Source organism: Protomyctophum bolini, assembly GCF_963924005.1.
Source record: "Protomyctophum bolini genome assembly, chromosome: 23".
NCBI lineage: Eukaryota > Metazoa > Chordata > Actinopteri > Myctophiformes > Myctophidae > Protomyctophum > Protomyctophum bolini.
Window position 1 is genome coordinate 17,830,264 of NC_137884.1, and position 24,843 is coordinate 17,855,106.

General features: G+C 43.9%; 1 protein-coding gene across 4 annotated transcripts in view; it reads left to right on the forward strand.

Moving 5' to 3' along the window:
- The window catches only part of osbpl8 (oxysterol binding protein-like 8), a gene marked incomplete at its 5' end in the record, with an annotated part of 107,705 nt that overhangs the window by 58,703 nt on the left and 24,159 nt on the right, over positions 1–24,843 (forward strand). For 3 of the 4 annotated variants that reach the window (XR_013963537.1, XM_080757206.1, XM_080757207.1), the window contains 4 exons: positions 21,000–21,073; positions 21,849–21,929; positions 23,354–23,455; positions 23,922–24,125. Coding sequence is in view for 3 of the 4 variants with exons in the window: in XM_080757206.1 (XP_080613332.1) it covers positions 21,000–21,073; positions 21,849–21,929; positions 23,354–23,455; positions 23,922–24,125 (461 nt within the window). Of the gene's footprint in view, positions 1–5,263; positions 5,421–20,999; positions 21,074–21,848; positions 21,930–23,353; positions 23,456–23,921; positions 24,126–24,843 lie in introns of those variants that run through there. The other variant, XM_080757208.1, reaches the window with a different exon arrangement.

Consider the following 24,843-nt stretch of genomic DNA (forward strand, 5'->3'; position numbering starts at 1 on the left):
CAGGTACACATCAGACTGAGCATCTCCAATTAACATGCCAAATAGTGTTCTCAGCATTTGTGGTCAAGCAAACCACATATGTGTGTGCAGGAAGGGGTGTACTAGAGATGGATCATGGCCTCCTGAAGTTGAAGGTAGGGGGCGCGCTTGTGCCTTATCCTTTATTGTAGGTTATCACCAGTGTTTTGAATTGGCATCAACTGTAAGACATTGAAGGGAACACAGAGCTGGACAGACTGAAATGTGAAAATGTGGGGAGTAGATCGAGGAAGGAATGGTGATTGAATGTCGGATATCATCAACCTTGTTATCAAAGTACAGTAGGAGGCGAAGAACTTCCTTGGGTTAGACGAAAGAGGACAAAATCTTAGTTGGCGGTGGATAATGAGAGGGGTGGAGGCCAAGAGGAGTGGGCGTGGTGCCACTTCCTCTCAGCTGCTCTCAGACTTGTTTTCTCAGCTCAGTTAATCAAGGAGCTGGAGGACACATGTATGCCAGCTTGGAGGAGGGAGGGCTGTGAAGGTCAAAGACAGACGCAATGGTGGAGAGAGAGGAGGGTGGAATCATTATGGAGGGAAGACGGGAGTGGATGGAAGACAAGAGAGCAGAATGTTTTGGAGGCCTCGGGTTCCGTCAAGTAAGGCTGGAGCCAGACTAGGAAAGTTACAGAGTTTGAGCCAATCTGCAATTCAGTAATATAGTAGAGTACAGTACAGTACCTACGTCTGTTTTAGTTTGAGTTGTTACGATAATGTTATTCACACGCTGATTGTGGATAGTTCAAGAGCAACTTGAAACCTGAGACGTCACCTGAGGCAAAGCAACATGATCAGTAGTGGCAGTTACTTACTGTAGTCCTAACAAGTCACCTTGGTGTATCAGAGCCTTCATTGAGACGGCATTACATTAAATTGTGGAAACCTGGCTCCCCTAATGATCTCTTAATGATCCATGCCTGTGAGTGACTACCTGGGTTTGACCCAGTCTGGAGCTTACCCATTTGGGCAGTACACTGGCACTTTGACCCAGTCTGGAGCTTACCCATTTGGGCAGTACACTGGCACTTTGACCCAGTCTGGAGCTTACCCATTTGGGCAGCACACTGGCACTTTGACCCAGTCTGGAGCTTACCCATTTGGACAGTAGTTAGTTAGTTAGTTAGTTAGTTAGTTAGTTAGTTACTTTATTGACACAAATGTATAAAACATTGGGTCCAAACAATAATAAAAAACCCATGAAATCAAAAACTTTAAAATGTACAATACATTAAAATATACAATACACAATACAGAATCCCTTTACAACAGGAGCTTTCTATTGCTCCACAAGTGACAGGCAGGCATGTAGCATATGCAAAGTCTCTCTTAGTGCCCACAAAAAGTCAGCTCAAATCAATACCATGTCCATATTTCACTCTGATATCTTGTGTGAGGGGACACACGAGTATGTGCTGTTCGTTTTGTATACCAGTCTCACATTGGCAAAACCGCTGTTCAGGTGGTATGCGGCTCCATCTTCACATTTCCACACGCAGTCTACGTGCGGACAACCGAAACCGTGTAAAGGTTATCCTCAAATAGTCCTCAACGTAAGGTGTACTGCTGGTGCTGGTATAGAGTGGGTGAATAAATAGATCTGGGTTGATGGCTTGGTATGTCTTATATCTTGTTCCCTCTTTGGATTGTAATTTAAGAATCATGTCCCTTCGGTCACTCTCAATATGATCTTGTTTTTCCATTATCTCAGATAAATGAGAATACATGACTTGGTTCTCCTTTTTCAGCAATTGAAGAACATACCACAAGGTGTCATCAAGCATGCCATTCCGCTGCTGTATGCAGCACACTGGCACCCAGTCTGGAGCTTACCCATTTGGGCAGTACACTGGCACTTTGACCCAGTCTGGAGCTTACACATTTGGGCAGTACACTGGCACTTTGACCCAGTCTGGAGCTTACCCATTTGGGCAGTACACTGGCACTTTGACCCAGTCTGGAGCTTACCCATTTGGGCAGTACACTGGCACTTTGACCCAGTCTGGACCTGAGACCCGCTTACCTGACCTGATGTACACAAGCCACAAATTGACACATGTACATGAGATACAACTAGTGTTGCACACAGGATAGGATGCACAAATGACTGACGTCTGTCCGGTAAATGCTTTGTACAAAGCTGGTCTTCAAAGCATTTCAATTTGTAAACCTGCTGCACCAGATAGGAAGGGCTTTAGGAACCAAGATAATGGATAATAATGCATAATACAGTATATCCTTGTTGCCTGGCTAACAAAATATGAATAATGCAGGCACTTTCTCAAGCATACTTTTTGCTTCATTTGCATTTTAAAGGGACAGGTTCTCAAGGAGGTCAACTGTAATTTGCCACTGAGGCCATGGAAAAGGTTAGCATTCTAGGGCTGCTTAATAAGAAGGGGAATAACATTAACACCATGTAGTGTACAGTATGTATTGGTGGCATATCCTGCCTGCTATATTAGCTCAAAGGTTAATTAACAGTCGCACTAAGCTGGTTAAAAACGTTGGCAACGAAGGTCATCGACAACGGATTTTTTTCCTGAGTACGGCAACATTCCACAACACTGTGTGTACATTCAGTGCTTGAGTTGTGTTATATATTTGACCTTTCAATGCAGCAACAGTGAGGTTAGGTTAGTCGAGAAATGGCACTGTTTGTCGACAAACACTCTTTGGTTGGGCTTCTCTAATTAGCCACAACGCAGGTTTACCTTACATGATGGTGTTTCAGTGCATGTACACAGATGCTCATTGTGTTTTCAGAGTAGTATTATTGCCTTAATAAAACCTAGGAATTGGATTTTCAAAATGTAGATGTGTATCTTGCTGTCAGTGCAGAACTTTCCTTGTGCACGGCGACAAGTAGGTTAATTCTGCCCACAGTGTGTGAATTATGCATTATGACACATCCTATTTCCCCTGTGATAATTTAAAACCTGTCTGACTGTGGCTGGCGCCACAGAACATTAATCAGTTTGCTCAGGGAGATTGCATGTTTCGTTTTCCACACAACCGCTGTCGACGCCAGAGTGTTCTTAACTCGCTGTCGAGGTCATTACTGTTTACCGCCATCCAAAAGGCCTGGGACGAAGCCTTGGCATGGACGATTGATGGCCCACCTTAATGGACTACATGACACCCTATAGTCACCTCTGGTGAGTGGTGACAAACCAAAACAGCGTAAATATTGCAGCGTCTGGTCAGCCAACGTGGAAGCATAAACAAGGCAGGCCAGCTGAAAGAAAAAACAGGATGCCAGCAGACACTATGTGGTCAGATCAACAATAGCAGTCTACCCGGGAGATTGGGTTTCAGAGATAAGTGCCAAAGTCAGGCCTGTATTCATTTACACACAGATAGCCATTGAGCCCCCCCTGTGAATAGACTCTCCTGTCACCTGGAGTGGTGGTACAGTATATATATACGGGCAATGTATTGTCACTCACTCTGCCCTTCATCCTGGCCCTCAGCAGTAAAGATGACCCCACACTATCATTCTGGAAACACTTTACAATAATATGTACGTTTTCCAATATAGCAATCTCCTGTCAAACTGCACTGTTTGTTTGTCACTAAATACAATTCTATATAGATTCCATGAATGCATCATTATCATCATCATGATTATATCTGGAGTATATATATATATATATATAGTCTGGAGCTCTCTGGTGGAGCTGTTGAAGATATGAACTCTTTAAGCTTTTTCGTTTTCATTTTCTTCGCAATCTAGTTGTTTACAATTTGCCGAATGCGCCTGTCCCTTCTGGCCCCTACTGGGAGGGTGGACAACCAATATACACGGACTCACCAGAAGCTTATTATTGTATTCATTTTTTGCTGAGAGGACATACTGCAATGCGTATGGAGAAACACAGCAACATGTAGGTGTCACTAGTGATGGAGTGATGGAGAACACCTTTTCCCCTGCCGGCTTCACGCCTGCAATCACGTTGGCCAATTGTGCTGATTGGAGTGAGTGGCTAAGACGAGACAATCAAACCCATACCCCAGTCTCCACGGTGCTGGAAGAGGTTCAGGTTTTAGGTTATATTTTAATGTCTTCAGCAAAACCGAGCAAATCAATGCCCCGAGCACAAAGTATCATAATGAATAATTGGAATACATTTGGGAAACTTGCATGCAAATGTTGTAAATTAGAAATAAATAATGCTCTGGTCAACACAACTGTGTGACCTGTTGACTAGGCAGCGTGCTGGTCTATAAGGAATCAGAGTATTGGTGAGATTTCATTCTATCCTCATTGGTTGTCTGTGTGTGTGTGTGTGTGTGTGTGTGTGTGTGTGTGTGTTGTATGCGTGAGGCCGTGATGAGTGTTCTCCCTACAGAAATTAATCTGCATCACAGTTACTTTTTGCCAGCAGCAGTCTTCGGAGGGTGAGATAGGACGTTAACTTGAAAGAGTAACTTATGAGATAAGAGAATAACCGAGTGATTGCAAGGGAAAGAGAGAGGATTGCGACAAACATGCAAGACACACAGACATGAAAAGGTATATACAAAAGAGCTGGTGTAGTGGTGGAGAGAGACAGGGAGTGGGTGGGGCTCAGCTGATTTGTCAGTTAATAGTTGCAGGCGGTTCCATCTCACCCAGACACATACACACACACACAGGCAGGGAGAGAGAGAGAGAGGGAGGGAGAGAGAACAGTGTAAGGGAAGAAGTGTGTCGTGCTGGTTCACTGCCTGGAGTCTGAGCTGCTCTGCTCTGCTGTGTGTGTGTATGTGTGTATGTATGTGTGTATGCGTGGCGGTTTTGCTGTGTGCTCGGATTGCTTGCTGCGGCTGCTACTTGGGGGTTGGTGGTGGACAGATTGGAGCGCTCCGCGACTCCCGGCGTCTCGGCCCGCTGCGACCCCTGCTCCTCCGCTCCGCTCCCCCGGCGCTCCACGCACACGGCGCGGCCGCAGCCCCTCACCTGCAGGGCTCTCCTCACGCCACAGCCCCTCACCAGGGCTATCCTCACGCCGCAGCCCCTCACCAGGGCTCTGCTCACACCGCAGCCCCTCACCAGGGATCTCCTATCGGCGCGGCCCCTCACCCGGGCTCTCCCGGTGCAGCCCCTCACCAGGGCTCTGCTCACGCCGCAGCCTCTTACCAGGGGTCTCCTCACGCCGCAGCCCCTCACCAGGGCTCTCCTCACGCCGCAGCCCCTCACCAGGGCTCTGCTCACGCCGCAGCCCCTCACCAGGGCCGCCAGCCCCATGATGAAGGAGGAGGGTCTCCTCTGTCGGCGGCGCTTCTCCACATGCGGCACTGGGACCTCGTCCGTGGTGCGACCGCAGCATCCTGGCGGACGCAAGCTCATCCGTAACGCCTCGTTCGGGGGCTATAACGAGCTGTCGCCCATCTCGCTGCCAGGTGGGTTTCGATAGATTTACTGTTCTGTGTGAAGACCGTGTTTCCACGGCTCTCTGTCCGACAGAGTAGAGTTAGACCCACATTAGATCCTGTCTGAAGACCGTGTTCCTCTCTGTCCAACAGAGTAGAGTTAGATCCCTATTAGATCCTGTGTGAAGACCGTGTTCTGTGGCTCTCTGTCCAACAGAGTAGAGTTAGATCCCGACCCTTAGTTTTACCTGGTGGACTCTATAGCCTTCATGTTTCGTAGCCAAAGCTACTGTATACGCTTGTTTATGTGAAAAGTAGAAACTCACATGTTTGGGTCGGTCGGTGACAGTAGTTGTCGTTATGCCTTTTGAAGCTGTGAAGTTGTGCTTTGGAGAAACATTATCTGGACTGCTTTTATAGTGTTTGAAGTCATGTTACTTTCACTCTCATCTGGTTCGAGGTTGCTTGGAGGTAAAGCTTCATAGAAATCTATAGACACCTTGACTTTGTCAGGCTTGCACAGAATTCACGCTGGAAGCACATGGGAAGAATGTTTTCTGAAAAACCTATGTTTCTCTGTCAGTGGTGCTCAACCTTTTGCTCGTCCTTGTCAAGGACCCCCAGAATTATCTGTATTTGGCCGACGACCCCCATCTGACAATTTGTTGTTCCAGGGACCTCCCCAGAAGCAAAGATTTGAGTTAAAAAACGTTCGCTCTGAAATAATATATATTCAAAGATTTGCGCCATATTTTCAATAGCTAAAGTATAACATGATGCTTAAAACCCCGTCCAGAATGGGTTTTAATGTGGGTGCTGGTGCGTACGCCACTATCAGCCTCCAGTGTGAACCCAGCATTAGACCTCCATTTCTCAGCATCACTCCCAACCACATGGTTCTTGTTCGTCTCTCACTTCTGTGGTGTCGAGAGAGAGACAGAGAGAGAGAGAACATACAGTACAGGAGTTATATATTCTCACTGGATCTATGCAAAAACAATTACTTAAAACAGAATCAATGAATGCTTCCAGCTAAGGTAATCAAAGCTGGCTCTGTTGCCAAATTGTTTCTGAGATGTTGAACCCTTATTGTATTTCATTTGTTGCCATTTGATATAAGTGTTTTTACCTAACAAAACACAAATAGTGAATGAATCAGGAAATGATCATAAAACTTAATGAATGTGTTATTATTCAGTTGTTGGTGCCTCTCAGCTCCTCTGCTCCCCCTGCATTACCAGTGGTCCTTGAGGGGGTTCCAGGTGGTCCCCAGCTAAATGATGATTTTAACCCACCATAGATCTTTAACTCTGGAGAGTGTAAAATGAAACCAAATGGACCCTTGCGGGTTCATTTGGTTTCATTTTACCCTCAAGAGTTACATTATTGTTAAACATCTGCATTACTTTATGTACAAGAAGTCTACACAATTAGAAAATCATTCTCATATTAATCATTTTGTATTAATTAATAATTTATTTTCATCAACGTTTGCCTGTTATCTCTCCATAACTTTAAAAAAAAAATAGTACCGACATCAATACAGCATGGAAATGTGTGGACAAAATCTCATCCAACGACAACAAAATATGCTTAGTTTTTGGTCTGAGAGGCTAAATGTCATCAAATGGTGGTCCGTGCATGGTCCTCACATGCTGAATAGATGATGGGCCTTGATGTGAAATGGGTTGAAAACCACGTGAATGGGTTTTTTTCTTTGTTTAATGTCTTTTAGCCTTTCAGCTGACATACAGACGGTTTCACAAATGATCAAGGCCTCTGTTCCAACTTTTCAGACACGCCGCCAATAAACGAAACCGATAATCCTCAATCCCAGAAATGCATCTAAATCCTGAAACACTTTTAATATGAACTCAATTTAATGGACATTTGTGAAATGGGTGAATGATGTGTGGAGGTGTGAGAGACATGCACTTACTGTAGGCACTGAGGCACCAGCCTGTTTATAGATGCCACCTTACAGTACGTACGCTCGCTTGTTCACTTTTCTTTCTTTCTTTCTTTCTTACCTATCTCTTTCACTCTCATCATAAAATACAATAAACTATATGAATGAATAATATAGTCTATACTGAAAAATGAAGAACACGCCATGTTATTTAAATTACATTTTATTACAAATAAAAAGAAAATGAAACAGTGTGGTAACATCACTTTTTGCATGTATAAAATATTTAAAACATTTAGGCTACTATATAACTTTTATATTGTAGTAGTAGCCTTAGCCTACATGTTTTATACATTTTATACATATTTATATATTAAAACCCCTTGATATAAAACACCCCAAATGTCCGTGCTTCTGGCAAGTTATGGGATGAAATAAATAATGCCAATCATCATATATTATGCAAATTACAAATTAGCCATGCATCCTTAGAATCATGTCAACAAACAGCATGTACTTCCATGCCGTACTCAAATAGACTACACAAATAGAATCCTGGAGCACTTGAGGTCTGCATATCTTATTAATTTGCAAATTGCAGGGGTGGATGTAACCACTGTCTTCATCAAACTAAGATGCAATGACATAACAGCAGTCCGTCAACAGGATCAGGACACTGTATGACAACAACAAGGACAGTAAGCTAATCAAATGAGGAAATATTGTAATATGGATATTTTGTCCTTGCAGTGAAGTCTGAACAGCCGACTGATTTACAAATTGACGAACGTACAGTATATGAATCACGCAATTGAGCAGAACTAGATCATGCCGTAGATTAACAACAACAAAAAAACGACAAAGTGTGAGTCTCACGAATATAAATCAATCCTGATGGTTCTTCTGTAAATTCTCTGTCTGTGTATTGGGGAGGTAGAGGGGCTCCTCATGTCACTGTGGCAGGCACCTGGGGTGTTGGGGAGTTGGGGGGGGAAAGATTTCACTGTTCGCGATCTCTTTGTAATCTCTGTGAATCAAGGACCGCGATTGGCCGCCCAAGCTCGACAGGTTACAGCAGGCGCCACTGCTTGCCACCTGACCCCACCAGGCTACCATACCCTACCCTAATGTCTCCCTAAAGCAGTGGTTTTCAACCATTTGATACCAGGGCCAACTATCTATTCTATTCTATTATATTCTATTATATATATTTTAGCCACGGAACCACCATTTGATGAGGTTTAGTCTCTCAGACCCAAAACTAAAGATATTTTTTTGTTTTTGTCCACCATTCCATGCTGTATTTAGGAGAGATAACATGCAAACGTTGATCAAAATAATTAAATTAAGTACTTAAGTAAATTAAGTAGTATGTTTAACAGTAATTTAACTCTTGGTTACCAACTCTCCATCATTTAGCTGCATGGGGACCACCTGGAACCCCCTCGAGGACCACTGGTGGTCCCCGGACCACTGGTTGAAAACCACTGCCTTAAAGGACCTGTCTGAAAGGTTAAGCATAAACATGGCAAGAATAAAAGCCAGAAAAACCCTCAGAAGGCTGGTGACTAACACTCATAGGAAGTCGGGAGTCTCAACTAAGTGTTCATTTGATATATTTTGTATTACTGCATTATTATATGCATACTGCATATAATAACCACATTATAACCATATAAAATGAAACGGGAGTTAAAGGCTGCAATTTGTGAGGAGACCTGAGGCTTTCTTCACCCTCCCAATGACTGATTGTGGGGATTAGCAGAGATTACTTGTGGAGAGGCTGGGGAATTGGGAATTGGCTTTACTAAATTGGGACTTGAAGGGGAGAAAATGTTTTTATTTTGTCTTGAAGGGGCATGTTTTGCACAATAACAGTCTTTTCATTATGTCTTCCCACTATCTCTGTGATTCATACAGTACGTTTGTTTATCTCAGTCACTGATACTAAAATCTGATATTTGTATTGTTTCTATGAACCTGTGACTTGACACCCATACTGTTACGAAAATAAAAAGAAAGAAAGGCTGCAAAATATGACTTGTTGAAGTGGGACTGATAAAATGTCCCTGGGACTCATCTAAGAGACCATCCCTGCATCCCAGGGACTCATTGAAAACCTATATATTTACATCACTGCAAAATTCTTATGAATATGATGTACAGCTGCACCTCTGAAATGCCAGAGTACATACAGGCTTATACCTGATGCATTGTCTGGAGTCAAGCCTACATTTCCCAATGTTACCCAGGACAGGATGAGTTCAGTGAAGGGCCACTGCAGATTAACCAGGGTCCGTGGCACTATTTATAGAGCTCACCTACGCATTGCAGTCTGCCTGGAGGGTCTTTAATGCCTCCATCCTTCCTCACACACGCACATCCTGCTTTTTGGAATATTACCCCATATTAAGGTGAATTGTTTGGCGGCGGAGGTTCGTGTGCTGCCGTGCGACATGGTGTGTGATGATTGCTGGGTGGTGGTGTTGTTGCTATGGTATGGGGGCAGCTAGCAGAGAAGCATTCAGTGCAGACAACCTGCTGTGCTCTGCATGGCTAGTTGGTAATTACAATGGAATGAATGGATAATCATGCCATGTGCAGAATGACTCCACTTTACACTGTGCTGTGACAATAATGATGGAGAATCATTTTAGTAGCGGCTGAATATGATTGACTCGGGGGAGTGTTTTTTCACCACCTGCCATCCCTATTTTGCGTATGTCGTCAGCCCATTAGGCCAAGGTGTGCACATTTCTTTCGAAAAAATAGTGAAGATAGCAGATCAACAAAGCTTTAGATTGGCTCTTTTTTCCACTATTTATAACTATTTTCCCACTACTTAGTGTTGTTAATTCTTAGCGTTCACTTTTGGCAGTGCCATGTCTGCTGCTTAAATGTTTGACAGTTGTTTCTTGATTTCATAATGTTGCTTTAATCCATTCTGGGCGGGAATGGATTACTTTTAATTATCTACTGTACATACAGGCATGATTCCCAGGAGGAGTGTGTCATCAATTCCATTTTGTTCACTCTAATTTCAATAGTTTGCTTAATGGGAGTTTTGGAACACAGCAGAAATGGCGCACTCTCAGTTGCCGGCTTAATTTTGGATACATAAACCCTCTTTCTCTCTCCCATCCATTTGTCCACTTTCAGCCTCTTAGTGCTCCAGAGGCAGATTAACAGAGATTCAGTTGCCATGGCAAAGTTTCCCCCACATAAGGTCATTCTCTTTGGTCTGTTCCCTAAACTGACGCGTCGTTACAAGTCGACGCACTTCCACAGCGTTGCTATAGCAGCCTCTTCGTCTTAACACCGTCTTACGAAATGTCAAGACACTTTTGAGGAAAACATCATTGGGCCGAGCCCCATACTACTATATATAGTTTCATGTTTGTCTGCATCTGTGTGCCAGCCTACGTCAGTGGTTTCCCAAACTTTTTCATGTCAATGACCCCCATTTGAAAGGATATACCAGGGACCCCCATATAAGAGAAGATTTTTCTACGGCTCTAGCAGTGATTTTTCATCCATTTTCAATTCAAGGACCCCCCAGATTGACATGCATTAGGCTACGGACACACCTCAATTTAATGGGATATCTATGGGACCCAATTTACATTGTAAAATCAAAGTTACAGTAATTTAACTCTGAGAGTGTACAAATGGAACCAAATGGGCCCCCCCTCGGAGACCCACAAAGGTCCATTTGGTTCCCACTACGTGGCCGAGCATGTTTTAATCCAAAGTGGACATTAGCATCTTTGCCAGCTTAGCATTGATCCTGCAGAACCGCCTGCTGCTGCCGGGTTGATTTCAGTAATGTCATAACTGTCAGTCTCACTGAACATTGATTGATCTGCCATTAATCCATTTGTCCAACCTCTGTGTCTTTGCTATGTATGCATGTCTCAGGGTTGAATACATTTGTAAGTGCAACCAATGAAATACACGCGAAAGGTTGTGTGTCTGGGTAAATTAAAGCGATTGGCCACTTTGGAATTCAACATATTGCCGTCTCTCTCTCTCTCTCTCTCTCTCTCTCTCTCTCTCTCTCTCTCTCTCTCTCTCTCTCTCTCTCTCTCTCTCTCTCTCTCTCTCTCTCTCAAGCCCTCCCTATCTCCCTCCCTCACATTGGCAAAAACACAACTATTATAAATTACCTTTATTTCTCTCTTTCACTCTCTCTTTCTCTCTTTCTCTCTCACTCGAATTGTCAAACTAAAGAGCTATATCATTGGCATGAAAAGACAGTGCTCATATTGCCAAAGAAAATAATGTTTACAGATAACAACAGTAGTATTATAATGATAAATATGTTGCATTCTCTTCATCTCTGTCTCTCTCTGACATATGTTTGTCGCAGAGCAGAACCATATACTGCAGTATCACTCGGTAGGAGTCATGTGAATGTAATAGCCAGTCTGAGCAACACGCTCCTGCTACAGCCGTACACACACACACACACACACACACACACACACACACACACACACACACACACACACAGTCACACACACACACACACACTCATTGATATTCAAGGTGGACATTGACGCAAACTCCATTTCTCCATTCCATCTATGCTTCAATCTAAGAAAACAGACATGCTTCCATCTGTTTTTTTGAGGGATGCTCAAAAAAACGGTATAGTATTTTTATAGTAAAACAGGTATTCGTGATTTCGTAGGTGTTAATCTTTCTGGAGTCCATCCATCCCAGTGATCACTACCAAGCTGTACAGCTACAGCAAATCACACAGAACTGGTTGATGATAATGACATACTAACTGGGGCAGCAGGGACTCTAGCAGGTTGATGATAATGACATACTAACTGGGGTGACAGGGACAATTTACAATTTACAATTTAGGCATTTAGCAGACGCTCTTAATCCAGAGCGACTTACATTAAGCAAGAACAAAAGCATGGGAATACATCACATAAAGACATTTATCATGAAACATGCGTAGCTAAGAAAGTAACAGTGGAATATCTATAATGAAACTATACATATAAGCTATACATCTATACTACTATGCTACACATATGTACTATGACGTGCTATGACTACTAGAATTGCTATCTAAGGGGGTGGGGTAAGTGCTATGGGCCATGATGGAGTCTGAAAAGGTGGGTTTTCAGACTACGGCGGAAGATTGGGAGTGATGCTGCAGTTCTGACTGCAATGGGAAGTGCATTCCACAGTTTTGGAGCCAGAAGGGAGAAGAGTTTGGGACGTGTGGAGCGTTGTCCCGGCGTTTTTAGTGAGGGTACTTCCAGCTTCCCTGCGTTGGCTGATCTGAGTGAGCGGGAGGGTTTGTAGGGTTCGATCATACTTGCAAGATATGGGGGAGCCATACCTTTGGTTGCTTTGAATGCCAGCATCAGGGTTTTGTATTCTGTGCGGGCAGCGACCGGGAGCCAGTGGAGGGAGCGGAGCAGGGGGGAGACATGTGAGAATTTTGGCTGGTTGAAGACCAAGCGAGCTGCAGCATTTTGGATCAGCTGGAGAGGCTTAAGTGCACATGCTGGTAGGCCAGTAAGGAGGGAGTTACAATAGTCAAGTTTTGACAAGACTGTTGTCTGGATTAGGAGCTGGGCTGATTCCTGGGTGAGGAACGGTCTAATTCGTCGTATGTTATAGAGTGTGAACCTACAGGATCGAGTGACAGCTGTGATGTGAGTTTTGAACGAGAGCTGACTGTCCAGGACAACACCAAGATTCCTGGCTGTTGGGACAGACGTTACCAGGGCGTTGTCTATGGAGATAGTTAGCTCCCGCATAGGGCAGGACTTAGCTGGGAAGAAGAGAAGCTCAGTCTTGTCTGGGTTCAGTTTGAGGTGGTTGGAGGACATCCACTGTGAGATGTCAGCCAGGCATGCGGTGATGCGCTCTTCCACCTGAGTGGCAGAGGGGGGGAAGGATAGAAACAGTTGTGTGTCATCGGCGTAGCAGTGATAGGATATATTGTGAGCAGAGATGATAGTGCCAAGGGATTTAGTGTACAGTGAGAAAAGGAGGGGACCAAGAACCGATCCCTGTGGGACCCCAGTTTGGAGGGTTCGGGGGGATGATAACAGACCTTTCCAGGAAACCTGGTAGGTCCGGTCGGTGAGGTAGGAAGAGAACCACTTTAGTGCCGTTCCACCGATGCCTAGATCCGCTAGGGTGTCTAGGAGCAGCTGGTGGTTCACTGTGTCAAATGCTGCTGATAGGTCTAGGAGGATCAGTACTGCAGAGTGGGAAGCAGCTTGGGCAGCATGTAGTGCTTCTGTGACTGCCAGCAGGGCAGTTTCTGTGGAGTGGGCCTTCTTAAATCCGGACTGGTTGGGATCCAGCAGGTTGTGCTGTGAGAGATGGAGAGAGAGCTGGTTGGAGACAACACGTTCAATGGTTTTAGAAATAAATGAAAGGAGTGATACCGGTCTGTAGTTCTTGACATCTGAGGGGTCAAGAGTTGGTTTCTTGAGGAGTGGTGTTACTCTGGCTGACTTGAGGGCAGATGGGACACAGCCTGAGGTTACTGAGGTGTTGATGATGGAGGTGATGAAGGGGAGCAGATCAGGTGCGATGGTCTGGAAGATTGGAGACGGGACAGGGTCAAGAGGACAGGTGGTAGGTCTAGAGGATGTCACTAGTTGTAGAACCTCGTCTGGGGAAAGAGGAGAGAAGGAGGACATGCATGGTATGTTGGGGTTAGTGTTGGTTGAGTTGAGTTGACTCTAGCAGGTTGATGATAATGACATACTAACTGGGGTGACAGGGACTCTAGCAGGTTGATGATAATGACATACTAACTGGGGTGACAGGGACTCTAGCAGGTTGATGATAATGACATACTAACTGGGGCAGCAGGGACTCTAGCTGGTTGATGATAATGACATACTAACTGGGGTGACAGGGACTCTAGCTGGTTGATGATAATGACATACTAACTGGGGTGACAGGGACTCTAGCAGGTTGATGATAATGACATACTAACTGGGGCAGCAGGGACTCTAGCTGGTTGATGATAATGACATACTAACTGGGGTGACAGGGACTCTAGCAGGTTGATGATAATGACATACTAACTGGGGTGACAGGGACTCTAGCAGGTTGATGATAATGACATACTAACTGGGGTGACAGGGACTCTAGCAGGTTGATGATAATGACATACTAACTGGGGCAGCAGGGACTCTAGCTGGTTGATGATAATGACATACTAACTGGGGTGACAGGGACTCTAGCTGGTTGATGATAATGACATACTAACTGGGGCAGGGACTCTAGCAGGTTGATGATAATGACATACTAACTGGGGTGACAGGGACTCTAGCTGGTTGATGATAATGACATACTAACCGGGGTGACAGGGACTCTAGCTGGTTGATGATAATGACATACTAACTGGGGCGACAGGGACTCTAGCAGGTTGATGATAATGACATACTAACTGGGGTGGCAGTGGCTCAGGGGTAGAGTGGCCCGGTAGAGCAGCCGGATGGTAACCGCAAAGTTCCCAGTTCGATCCCTGTGGGCTCCCCAAGAGTTGGTGTCGAAGTGTCCTCGAGCAAGACTAAGACTAATTGCTTCCGATGTGCAAGGTTGGTGCCTTGCATGGTTTCCTCCGCCATCGTGTGTGTGAATGGTTGAATGTGATGCACAATCTATGTAAAGCGCTTTGGATAAAAGCGCTATATAAATTCACCATTTACCCGATTGGCCTTAATATAAGACTACGTTTTTTTCCAATGGAAATATCCTAAAACACAGCCACACTTCACCCGCCCCTATTGCATATGCATATGCCCCGAGGCAGCCCAGCGCAGTGGTATATTAGTATCGCAACGCAACGCTAAAAAAACTGGGTCATATTATAATCGGGGACTAGACTATTTGACATTCAATGTTCTTCTTCCACAAACGACCCACATTTAATGTGGGTCGTCTTATAATAGGGACTATTCAGTAAATGCACAATTTAGTATGAGAGAGTGACAATGAACACAATGCTCAGATCCGGAAAAATAGCTGTGGTAAAAAAAATTAACCACTGAAATTGTGTAACCTTTTAGTGTAGCGCGTTTGTGTGTATGCGTGTGCAATGTAAAGTATGCTCCAAGACAAAGTACAGCAGCTCCAAGCATCGTTGGCACCTGGCTTGTGTTGTTTCACACTGAGGGAGCTGCAGTGTCTCTCTGCCGCCCTCCGTGTCGACGTCTTCCTCTTTGTTTTATCTCTGATTCTGGCAGACGGCTCTGTCATACCATCTGCGCTCTCTTTTTACCGCGAACATCACCAGGGTCAAACCCAGAATGTCATAGCTGGTGTGTGCTGATGCCAAACGCTACTATATTCCGTTTTGGTTCAGTAGTGTATAACTACAGTAACTGCAAAACAAAAGAAACAGTATTCAGCTACATAATATTTCACCAGCACCAGCCAGCCACGTCCGGTCCAACTCCAAACAGTAAGCCCACTGTGCTCTGGATTGGAAGGTTCTATTATTGATGAAGCCTATTCCGGAGGCATTTCATCAATCCTCCCTGTTGTTTAAGTTACAGGAGAGACTGTCCAGAAGAAAGGCAATGGCTCTGCCGCATTTTCATTCATTCATTCAAGTTTTATTGATTCCTCGAGATTACACACAGTAATTAAACTCATTTTTAGTGTCGTCGAGTAATACAAGATCATATAGAAAGACATCACGATACATCAGAAGATCAGGAAAAGAAAAACAAAAGGTATACATAGGTTTACAAATAATTAAGACAAATTTCAAAACGATCTAAAAACAGTTACATATTGTTGTTTCAGCTTTATGTGTTTAAAGGAGCATTCAGTGATTTGGAAAAACCCCCGGTCCGCCCCGGTAACATGCACGCACTACAGGGCAACAGCACACACACATTGGCTAAATGCTTCATATCATCAGCCTTCATACAGTATCATCAGAGAATGACAGGGCACGTACTCCGTCTGCCATGAGCTGGCACGGAGCAAGAAGGGTCGCCAGAGACCGGAGCAAAATTATGGAGGGGACTCGTTCGTCGCCCAATGTTCCAATAGGAACGGGAAGGAACTAAGTCTGAACATATTGGTGATTATGGGTTGATAATGTTGGAAGCGGGCTCCTTATATGGGCATAAAAGGGACACAGGTAGAGACGGGTACAACGGGTGCTGAGCGAATGGACTAATTCATCCTTTATCAAGTCCCGCCCGTGGTTGTGCCCCTCTTCGCACCCATTGGTTGTCGTTTCGTCGTTGGACAAAAATCCTTTCTCTCCATCTACTACCATTGACATGATGTGTTTTTCAGTTGCTTCGTATTGACATTCGGTGCATTAAATTCTTATTTTAAACTTGGTGTCAGTAAAAAAGGAACATCACAGGTGCAGCATGGTGACGGCATATCATGTTTGTTTTTAGTGTTTTTCCAAAAATTATGTTTTCAAATTCAAGGCGGAACAAGGCAGAAAAAGAGCCTGCTGGTTCGTCAGTGAGGGACCAATCAGAAGGCTGACAAATGGTGAATTGTAAACTAAGTGCTTTGAGTGCTTAGAAAAGCACTATAAAAATTAAATCCATGTTAATGCAATCCATTACTCAGACAAAGCGTATGCTGTGTTCACACGGGCACATGCAAAAGATACAAAAATGCTAAACTACACCGTGTATTTGTAGCTGTTGTAGCTTTTGCAGCAGCTACAGACGTCTAATGCATCTTTGCATCTTCATGTCGCTGGCTTTCATTGACAATCAACGCGTCGCACTGCGACGCATTGTGAGCCTGTAGAACGGCTATTTTCAGCATGCAACAAATATTGTAAAATGGATCTCTTGTCCACTAGTCCCTATCTAACATTTTAGTCTCGTTTTTATTTGTTGACGAAATTGTCAGTATATTTAGTCTTAGTTTTAGTCGTCATAGCTTACTTTTTATTTAGTCTCCATTTAGTCTGTGGAAAAAGGTAGTCGGCCAACATTTTTCGACGAAGGGCCCTTGAGCTGCTCCTCTGGCTGAGGGAGGCATGGAGATGAGCCTGACGAGTGGGAACAGATCTGTGTCATCGGAATTAATTCTGATTAAAGGTGAACATTCACTCTGCGACTGCTACCTGAGGACCTGAGGACGATTCTGCAAATGCCTTCTAAATCCTGACAGTTTTCTGAAAAACCTACGATTCTGTCAGTGGTGCTCAACCTTTTTTCTTGTCAAGGACCCCCAGAATTATCTGCATTTGGCCGCCGACCCCCATCTGAAAATGTGTTGTTCCAGAGACCCCCCAGAAGCAAATATATGAGTTAAAGACGTTCGCTCTGAATTATATATAAAGATTTGCGCCACATTTTCACGATTTTTCAAAAATAGCAGACCTGTACAAGCTCATAGTGTGGCACCGAGTGCTGCGCTATGAGCTTGTACAGGTCTCCCGAGCTTGTAGATTTTTTAACAGCTAAAGTATAACATAAATGCTTAAAACACCAAAAGGGGTTCCCGCCCAGAATGGGTTAACATGGAATACACCAAGGACATTCCAATCTACACTATTATCATCTGTTATAGAGCGTTATAGAGCATCCGTTCATTTTCCCTCATAGACTTTTCAAAAAGTATTTATTTAAAGATGTTTACGCCGCGGGACAAAGCCAACTCGGATGTTGTATCCTGCCCTTTTTTTCCCTTCTTTCTAATTATATGTTCGGCCCAAAGAAATTGTGTTTGTTTTCATGATTTGTCATGACATCCGAGTTGGCTTTGTTTGAGGCTTACATATCTTTAAATAAATAGTTTTTTAATCTTACCTTGTACTCTCACGTGCACACGCAGCGCTTTCCTCTCTGCCCGCCAAGAGCTCAAATATGTTCAACTCGGGTGCCTGGAAGCACTCCCAGGCGAGCGCCCGGTGTTTTCCTAAGCCTTTACCATTTGATGCCAAGTATCACGTTGATGATATTTACCATGTTTTACAGGCAGCTACTCGACTCACAACAAGTCACAACCTCTGTGTGATCGGAATCCACATGGCCAGGATGATTTACAGTATTTTCCGGAATTAATAAAGGGGAGAGGCAGGAACACATAATTAATGTCTCCTGATAAAAAAAACGAATTTATAGTGGTGCCTCTTCCCAGCCAATCCGCTTTGAGCGACAAACTGTTTTGCCCCGAGTCCGATTATTTTTAAAAGCCTTATTGCAGACTAATGGAGTTCCTAACGCGTTGCATAATACTGATTTGCAAGCTTGTGATTTCTAGACTGAAAGACACATTACTATAAGTCCCAGAGGACGGGGGAAATCGCCAGCTTTTAATGTCATATTGGATGTGGACATGGACAATAGTGACTTGTGCTGTGCTGTTCGCACCATTGAATTAGTTTCTGAATAATTAATCTGTTGTCAACTGAGAGCATGACTGTGGAAATGTCCTCGCTGACTAGTGACTGACTATCCAGGAGAGTTGATTCATTCATTTTAGCAGCTCAAATCGGCAAGTTCCTGGTTGGTCTGGCAGCCAAAAGGTCCTTCTGAAATCTAAGAGTTTGCGTAACATGATTAATTTATCTTATGTCTGATGGCTGTCACTCTCTAGCCATGCATTGAGCAGTGATAGAGTCAGTGTTAGACAACAGGTGGCCGATGATTTAGTGAATAATTTAGTGAACTCAATCTGACAGTTCCACACATCGGCTAGTGATTCTCAAAGTGGGGTTCAGGGGCGTCCAGGTGGTTCCCCAGATATATTTTAGTTTTGGAACTAAATGGACACTTAAATGGTCTGTACCTCTGGAGGGGCCACTTGGTTCCATTTGTACACTCAGAGTTATGGGGATGGAGATCCTTTGAATTAAAAAGGTTTGAGAAGCACTCTAACTAAATAGAGAATCTACCCCCACCGTAAGAATGTTTTATCTATGTGACCTTGAGCTCCTTTTCAATGAAAGAGCTTGTTTATCTCTGTTCAAAAGGGACTACTTACTGTATGTCTATATATATCTATCTCCAGATGTTGTTCTTTTTTATTTTATTAACTAAACATTTCTCATTCAAGGACAAGGACAAAATTATTACCCCAAGTATTCCTGTCTGCATTCTGCACCGGCTGTGACCTTTGATTACACACTCCGTTCTATCAGTCAGTATGCAGTTAGCCTCGGAAAACCCAGACGTTTTTATTTCCAGGAAGTTTGCAGTTAAAACTCGCACATCTAGGTCTGGGCCGTGGCTCACAGTCCAGGCACCTTGGCTGGTAATCCAGTCTGCCATTGTGCCGTGGGTTCGACTCCCGATCCCGACGGTCTTTACTGCGTGTGTCCCCCCCTACCATCTCTCTCCCCCTTTCCTGTCAGCCTACTGTCTATCCCTCCATAAATATATTAAAATAAATATAAAAAACAACCTAACACATCTTATTTCTGTAACTTATAGCAATATATAGCAATTAATAGAACTGATTATTGTATAAGTCTGTATGTCAAGATCCGGATCTTAAATTACCCTTTCATTGTTTTTCTGGAACTTCTGGCCCATCATCTAATAATGACTTAAAAAAAAGTTGTCTCAAGGCCAAACGTACTTGCTGACAGTCTGGAGCATTTCCTTTTCACTCACTTGTTAGGGTCGATTCATACTCCTATTTTAGAGCCGAATAAAAGTCGGTTCGGCGCTGTAGAGCCTACAATGTGACGTCATTTGAGGTTCGGGGGGGCGGGTACCGTCCTAAAGTCGTCTCTTCGGTGCTACTGAACATTTCTGACGAGCCGAAATCATTTCGGCACTACAGCGCCGAAACATCGTTAAAATAGGAGTATGAATCGGCCCTTAGGCTTATGTGGGTTTGTTTGTTGGTTTGTTGTGGCGGTATGTTGGTTTTCTGGTAAGAGTCATTGGACAAAGAAAATCACAACTGCAGCTTTGACTGCAATTTTCATTATAGTCCAGAGTAAACTGTTGGGGCAATTTGCGCCCTTCAACTGTGGTCTCAAAAACATGAAGAGAAATTGGCAGAAAATGATTAGCACGCAGCACTTCAGAAAAATAACATAAGGAAGACTCCTTAGACAGATACTAAGAAAATTAATTTTCTACTATATCTAAGGTTTTTGGGAGGTATCCCGAATCACTAGTCAATGAATTAAGTTGCTAAAGGAAGTAATCTGAATAAGGTCTGAGGAGCGTTTAGCTTTATACCCCAATTTCCAACTTGTTTAAAGAGGGAAAGAAAAAAAATAGAATCTTGCGATCTCCACGACCGTATGTTGGATTCATATTGCAGTCATGATATCCAGCAATATTGGAATTGCATTGTTGTAATAATTTGTCAACTTCACTCAGACATTCTTGGCACAGAAGTACTTGTTCTTTGGCCCCCAAGCCAGGTCTGCAGGTGAAGGTCTTGTATATGAGCTAACGGATGCCATGAATAATTCAGAGCCTCTCTGCGTGCTAAGAAAGTGCAAGGGAACTGCTGCTGGGGTCATGAACCGCATGCATCTCACTGGGCAGTCTATTTTCTCTTTTGTGTTTGACATCTGACGTCTACTACTCTTAGTCTGCCCCATCCTTCCTGTCTCTATCCATGGCACTACTTAATACGTTATAAATCCCTTTATATACTAGTCTTAAAACTTTAAGACTACTTAAAGAAACCCTTTACATGTCGAACATCATTGTTGATCTTGTCCTGTTCTACTGTCGTTCCAGGTTTCGACCGAGGGAAGGAGGACCTCCTGTCTTTGCCTCTGAAAGAGGACTCACATTCCATATCCAAGAGCAAGGTAAAATCAATAACATCTTAAAGTCTCATCTCTCCTCACTTCAAACGCTAGCCGCTGTGTGTTGGGTGGATGATGATCAACTTCTCTTCTCGTCCCAAACATTCGCCCGACTCTCATTAAAAAGGAATTACTAAGGCGCGTCTGAAACGGCCTTAATGAGAGCAAAGACCTGGAAAACTGTACTTGGCTGGTGATAATTACTGCCCTCGGGCTCTCTCATCTCTGCCTATAGAATCCCATCTACTTGATTCCCACTGTCTATTCTGTCTCACGCTCATTTCTTCAATCACTACAGTTAGGTCGTGGACTTTAGCTGACACCGACTGGCGGTCATCTGTGTGCTTCCTCATTAGAACAGCCGAGCTAAGGGAGCGTGGGTACTTCAGGTTTTCCCGGCTTTGCAGGAACCAAGCGACCTAATTGTTCTTCTTTCTGTGATAACGCTGCTCCCAAGTTGTTTCACACCTAAAAATAGAGTGGTTGTTTACCTGTTTAGGCAGTTTGTACCATCTTGAATCAAACCACTGCACTTCAGTTCCTACACGTTGTCTTTTCCTCTCTGGAAATGAAATGTGACTCGTTAGTTTGACCGGCCTGCTAACTAGCAGATTATATAATCGCCAAAAAGAGAGAAAAATCTAATGAACAGAAATGTCATATTGTGTGTGTGTGTGCGTGTGTGCGTGCAATATATACTGTATTTTATATGCTCCAGTGGCCAATGCCCAAAACACAATTAATTCTTTAATCACAATTGTTTGTATGACCCACACAGTCTGAAACCAAGCTCTACAATGGCTCTGACAAAGACGTCTCGGCGTCCGGGGGAAGGCTCACGAAGAAGGAGTCCCTCAAGGTTGGTGAACTTAACATTCCGTATCCACACACACACACATGCACACGCACACACCAACAACAACCGGTGATCCCAGGGACCACCAGTGGTCCTTGAGGGGGTTCCAGGTGGTCCCCAGCTAAATGATAGAGAGTTGGTAACCGAATGGACCCATAGACTTTTAACTCTTGAGAGAGTGTAATATTAAACCAAATGGACCCTCCCGGGTCCATTTGGTTTCATGTTACGCTCTCAGGAGTTAAATTATCGTTAAACATCTGCATTACTTAATTTACAAGAAGTCTACACAATTAGAGAACGTAGAAGAATTGTTATCTGTTGTCTCTCCTGTGCTACCAACCTCAATTTGGAAAGAATTGTGGACAAAACAACAACAACAACAAAATATTCTTTAGTTTTGGGTCTGAGGCTAAATGTCATCAAATGGTAGCCTGGGGTCCATCTATGCTTTCTATGGCATAGGCAGCTCCCGGGAGAATCTAGACACAGCTGCGCGACATGAGACTATTTATTAGAGCGACAGAGAGAGAGAGAGAGAGAGAGGAGTGTGTGTGTACGTACGTGTATGTCAATTTAACAAAGGTGCAGACGATCAGAAATCAGCAGAGAGTGATCGACGTTTGCGCGGCTACTCTATGCTGAATTGAAATGGACTCGTTCCCAGACTTTTGTTTTTCTCCCTGGAAATAAAAACGTCTGGGTTTCCGAGGCTATCAAATGGTGGTCTGTGGCTCAAATACCAAATAGATAATCGTCCTTAGTATGAAATGTGTTGAAAACCACTGTCCTAGAAAATGCCTCCTGTCACTCCGCTGAGCTACTGTAGTCGATGTATCTGTATCAAAATGCATCAGATCCATGTCACTTTCAAGACAGAATTACTGCAACCCAAACACGCACCACCAGTGTGAGATATCGGTGGAGTTGCAATTACCCATCCTCTACTATTGGAAATATTCAACTTTAAAAACAGAAACATTAGGTGTAATAATGCAATGAAATTGCTTTAATTCAGCTCTCCTTAATACAATTAAAGAGGAACTCTTTTTGTTATTTCGCATCCGTAACTGGCCATGGACTTCACATGCAACAGGTTGCTGCTTTCATATTTAATTTAAAATAAATACATTTAAAATGTACCTTTTCAAATAGCCTAGTTTGAATTTGAATGTCCAGTTTTTGTTTGCCATCCTATAGAACACATTAAATGTACACATGCATAAAATAGACAGTATAGTACACATAGTGGTAGCACAGGTCCAGCTGCAATGTGCTATTCAAACAAGGAAGCTATGTAGCCTGATTAAATATGCATCGATTACATGGTAATAATCAGTGTTAACACTTGAAATGTAATTTTTGGGGTTGAGGATTTCTCTGGGGTACCGTACAGCTGATGAGGACCTTTGGTGTGTCTTCTGCAGGTGCAAAAGAAGAACTACAGGGAGGAGAAGAAGAGGGCCACCAAGGAGCTCCTCAGCACCATCACCGATCCCTCCGTCATCGTCATGGCCGACTGGCTCAAGGTTCGATCACACGCTCGCTCGCCGTCTCTCGGGCCGTCAGCCTTGCTGTGATGTTGCTCGCATCAGATATTTTCACGCTTGCCTTGATAAAACAATTCTGATAATTGAATGCTCGACTACCTTGAATTGAGGTAAAGGAAGGAAGACACAAAAAAAGGGGATTCATTTCTCCTTGGCTTCACCTCAGAGGTGTAAAACCAACACTCACCGGGCGTGTCATAATTGGAGAACATTCACTGAACATTGCTGATGTTCAAGCTCACAACGCATTTCTACACTTTGAGAAAATGTAGGCCCATATATTGGTATATTGATCGGATTGGCTGTTCTGGACAACCAAACCTCCATTATGCCATTGCCCATATGGGCATATTGGTCGGACCGCCGCTAAACGTCATTGCACGGTTTATAAGTTGTGTACATCATAATTCAACCTTTTTCTCCATGTGTGTGCTCCTCACCGCAGATCCGTGGCACTCTGAAGAGCTGGACCAAGCTGTGGTGCGTGCTGAAACCAGGGGTCCTGCTCATCTACAAGACCCACAAGAACGGCCAGTGGGTGGGCACGGTGCTGCTCAACGCCTGTGAGCTCATCGAGAGGCCGTCCAAAAAGGACGGCTTCTGCTTCAAGCTCTTCCACCCTCTGGAACAGTCCATCTGGGCTGTCAAGGTGAGGACCTTTTCATGTCAAGGACCCCCAAATTGACACAAATTATCCCACAGACCCCCATTTGAAAAGACATGCCAGAGACCCCATAAGAGAAAAATTTCTAGCAGTGATTCTCAACCATTTTAATTTCAAGGACCCCTCAGTTTGACATGAATTAGTCTACGGACCCCCATTTAATGGCATTTCTATCTCTGGGAGCCCCAATTTATATTGTAACATCAATGTTGATTTAACCAGAGTGCCAAGCAGGGACTGACCCCCCAATCCAACCTTTGATGCCAAAGAGTGCCAAGCAATGGTTGTACTATACCATTGTTTCAGCCAGGGATTGAACCCCGACCTCCCAGTCTCAGGCGGACACTGTAACCACAAGGCCACTGAGCTTTTTTTTACTGACTAATTCAGCACTGGAGCTCGGGTCTTTTTCACTAGCTTTTCAGGAACTCTTATAGAAAAAGATTATGCAGCCAGCCATGATCATTTGTTAGTACATCAGCCTTAGTACACACAGCCTTTTCATAAGGGAGCACACATTGTCCCTTTGCAGTGAGTTCAGCTGGTGCATTGTCTGTCGCAGTAATCATTTGGTATCCATTGACGACTATTCCACACAAGTGTCTCTCTCTCTCACTCCCCCTCTCTCTCCCTCTCTCTCTCTCTCTCTCTCTCTCTCTCTCTCTCTCTCTCTCTCTCTCTCTCTCTCTCTCTTCAATTTTCA